This window comes from Buceros rhinoceros, unplaced genomic scaffold (genome assembly GCF_000710305.1).
Source record: "Buceros rhinoceros silvestris isolate BGI_N320 unplaced genomic scaffold, ASM71030v1 scaffold4724, whole genome shotgun sequence".
Lineage (NCBI taxonomy): Eukaryota > Metazoa > Chordata > Aves > Bucerotiformes > Bucerotidae > Buceros > Buceros rhinoceros.
Genome location: NW_010409912.1, coordinates 25,946 through 29,952, shown reverse-complemented (window position 1 = coordinate 29,952; position 4,007 = coordinate 25,946). Strand labels below are relative to the sequence as shown.

Genomic DNA, 4,007 nt, shown 5'->3' with positions numbered 1-4,007 from the left:
TATTGGGGGATGGGTGTTACTGAGATAAGTAAGAGTTTCTTTACATTGTCAGTACTGAGTTGCCCACAAACGTCTTGAGGTTTGGGGCTTTGGGGGATTTGGGTTTTTTTAAAGCACATGAGGAAGACTTACTCAGTGGCAAGAAACCATGAAGGTGTGCTGGCCATGCAGGGACTCGCCCAGACCATGTAAGCCAAACTTAGCCTTTGTCAAGGTTAGAAACTTCTTGTTGCAAAAGGTTCGGAAAAATTCTGTGGTGAGGTGAGATTGACACAGTTGGGCAGACTAATTTGGTCTGGAAGAGTATGGTGAAGGAGAACTGTAGTGTAAAAAATCTGTTCTTATTACTAAAAATTGATTTTGACCTTTGTGGAAATACAGATTTCACCTCCTGATAAAAGAAGTTTTGGATGATTGCTCCAGGTCAGGCATACAACACTTGAAAAATTCATCAGCTGTCGTGGTCTGTTTTGACATGGCTTTTGGCCTGCTGCTGAGTTTTGTGTTTCTTCTAGGTATTTGCTTACAGTCGGTGCTGCTTGTTGGTTTGAATCCTCACTGCCTTGGCAGCTGAATAGTGTTGCCCACAAGTCACAGCCATGTTCCTCACTCCTAAGCACTAGCACCCCAGTAGTAAAAATGATTCAGTAATCGTAAATAAGACTCCAATAATAACAATGCCTTTCCAATTCTGTAATTAGCTGGGTTTGCTTGCTTTTCTCTTATGTAAGACTTATTTCATTCTGATTTTTATTAATTCTTAGCGAGCATGGTCAAAAATTACCGCATTTATTTAGACTGCTGTAGTGCCTTTGGATCCTGTCATTACAATGGCAGAGTGAAGAGTCTAACAAAATTGCTCCCATGACTTTGACAACAAAGTCTTCATAAAAACCTTATTTTCATTAACTCATTTTCAGAGTCATCCCGTGTGTGACTGAGCCCTGCAACCCATGGTCAAGGGTCAAGCAAAAATGTCTGGAGTATGCGCTGTTGTTCCACATCAGAGAGCAAGGCCATGTGGGATTTTGGGGGCAGAACTTCCTCTGTTGCAGAATTGCTTTTGATTAGCCCATGTGGCACAGAACACAGAATGTGTGTTTCTAATGATGCTGGTGAAGAGCCGCTAAACAGATGGGAAGAATTCATGTGGGGCTTCCTATCAGAACTAATTCACTTAATTGAAAAATTAGGAGTAATTTCCCCATTGAATGGTTACGAGTTAAAGATAGTGCTGCAGTGTGCAGATTTGCCTTTCCCAGGTTTCGAATGGTGAAGAGCCGAACAGATTTGCTTTGTTCTCTTTATTTCTTCTCAAGCCATTTGCCAAGTAGTATGTCTCATCCTAAAAATGGGCGTTGGTTTTGTTCCCTTATTTGGTTAGTGGTTGATCTAAAAAAAAGTGACCTGCTCCACTGTATATACTGGTTTGGTTTGCATCGATATTTGGAAAAGGACAGAAGCGAGTAACAGAATTTAGACGAACAGATGCCCAAAGCCATCTGCTCCTCTCCTCACGGTCATTAGACGTTCATAATACAACAGCGTGAACTTCTTTCCTTTGAGACTGTTGGCTGGCTTTAAAGAGAGCACAAAATTAAGTGAAGAAATCTAGTAGGTGGACACAAACTTCCACCAATTTTCATTCTGGTTTACGTAAAATCAGTTTTTCTCAAAAAGCTTAATCATCAGCTTGGCTGGAGAGCCACTTTGGAATGATGCAGGGCTGCTATCACAGGTTGCAGCTAAGAAACTCAGGACCCTTCGGGGCAGGATCACCGTTCCCCAGTGCTGGTTTAACCCCGAAAGCTTAATCATCAGCTTGGCTGGAGAGCCACTTTGGAATGATGCAGGGCTGCTATCACAGGTTGCAGCTAAAACTCAGGACCCTTCGGGGCAGGATCACCATTCCCCAGTGCTGGTTTAACCCCACGATCTGTGGTTGAACAGAACCCAAAGAAACAGTATAAAAATAATAAATTATTAGTATCTGGAAGGCAGGCTTTAAATTTCAGCATTTTTCTTTCCTTACAAAAATAGATTTTTTTTTTTTAAAAATTCTCTTTCACTGAGCATTTTTCTGCTGTTGCCCTTTCTGAGTACCCTAAGGTGCTGAAATTTAGGATTAATTTTAGAGAAACTAAGGAAGTTACCACTCCCATTTAGGCTGAGAGGAGGAGAGTAGGGATGTTTTCTGGAAAAGGCTTTTGCTAGTTTTCCTAGTGGGTAGAGAAGGTCTGGCACAGCTGAGCGATTGCGCAGCTCCTTCCAGCAGTATCTCCCAAGTAAAGCAAAGGAGCCCTCGCTGTGTGCTTGCAGCGGCATGGGCTCGCAGGAGTACAGTCATCTTCCCAGCGTCATTCCTCTGGCTAACATAAAACTAAACATTCAGGCTGTCTTCCAAGTCCCATGAGCATGCTTTGCTGGCAGCATAAGCTGGGAAAAAAACATTTAAACAAGCAGAGGTAGCCTGCAATTTGAAAGCAGTAGTTGGGATTTTATCGTTGGCCATCAGCACTCTGCTGACGCTGAGAGGGATGCAGCCCTTGGCCTATATCGGGTTTCCAAAGCCCAGCCAACAAGCACATTTGGAGGTCGCCTCCTGTTTGAAGGAGTCCTGGCCGGGTTTCAACCTGGATAACTCTGCTCCACCTGCTTAAAATCCCTCCGCAGTGTTTCACTGGGTATGGCATGGGCCCCACCTGTCCTGCAGCGCCGCAGTGTCCCCATTCCAGTTTCATAGTACATGCTCATACACTGATTCCTAGATCATCTGTGTCCCCGTTTATTAATTGAGCTGGCTGCCTTGTAATTAACCGAAACAGATCTAAATGTGAAAGCGTTAGGTGTGTGCACAGCCCTGGTGCTGTATGGTGTGGTAGCTTCTCTTGGTGTTTATCTGCACCATCCAGCAGGGTGTCATCCCTTCATATTCCTTTTACCAGTGAAATTTAGGTTCATCCGCATTAGCCCGAATTGACCTGTTGCCCCGCTGTGAGCACGTTCTTGTTGGCAGTAGAGTTAGAGAAGGGCTTTTTGTCAGAAGCAGGGGGGAACTGGTCCTCAGTAAAGGTGTGGGATCCACTTCAGGTCACTGGGTGGGAATCACATCTGTTCTTCACATGGTTACATCAGGCCACGTAGCACTTTTCCTTCCACAGGTGGCTTGCTAGAGGATTTTATCACAGTGAGTTTATTTTGTGACCTCAAACTTCCACACAAAGTCTGCTTCCTTTCCCATTCATCCTTGCTTTCACTTTGTAGGTTGTTTTTTTTTTTTTTTTTTTTTTTTTTTTTTTTTTTTTTTTTTTTTTTTTTTTTTTTTTTTTTTTTTTTTTTTTTGCCTCCCTCTTGGCATGTCATTAAGTCTTCATTAATGTATCAACAGCAGGGCAGCTGTTGTTGCTTTGTCCCTATGTTGTCTTTTCCATCTGGACCTTGGAATTGGGAGATCATTGACTTTTAGGCAGAATGAGGTGCTTCACTTTACCCCTTGCCTGCAAGTATTTCTCTCCAAGCTGTAAAGTCAATCTGTTCTGGGTACTTTTATTTCTTAAATCTGACTGCTGCTAACTCTGTGCTTCTTTCTTTAACAGATTAGCTTTACAGGAAACCTGTTGCTGACAGTCCGTCCTGCTGTATCCGCCTCCGAGCAAGAAAACTGAGAAGCTGAGGGCAAACCACGTCTTGGAGACGGTCCATGGGGACTGTACCAGATCCTCTGAGGTCTGCCAAGCTTTCCCTGGTTGCAGCTTCTGCGGAGGAGGACCACCTGGGAGACCTGCAATCTGCTAAGCACCAGCCCCAAGTACCGAGTGGAGAAAGGGCCAGCAATGGCTTCTCATGCACACCGTCCAGCTCTGCTGGAGTTTGCTTGTTTGACCTGAAATGCACAGGGGCTGCCAGCACACAGAGGTATGGGCAGTGCCATGAGGACGATGCTAACCAGCAGGAAGCTGCAGAGGTACATCCTGCAGCCATAGAGCCTGCCAGTTGCTCCTGGCCAG

The 4,007-nt window shown here is 44.4% G+C and overlaps 1 protein-coding gene across 1 annotated transcript in view; it reads left to right on the top strand.

Annotated features, from left to right (window-relative positions):
- Positions 1-3,700: 3,700 nt before the first annotated feature.
- Positions 3,701-4,007, top strand: part of GPRIN3 (GPRIN family member 3) — a 2,462-nt gene continuing 2,155 nt past the window's right edge. Inside the window, exon 1 of the mRNA XM_010135389.1 lies at positions 3,701-4,005. Within this exon, the coding sequence (XP_010133691.1) occupies positions 3,701-4,005 (305 nt within the window). The remainder of the gene's footprint in view (positions 4,006-4,007) is intronic.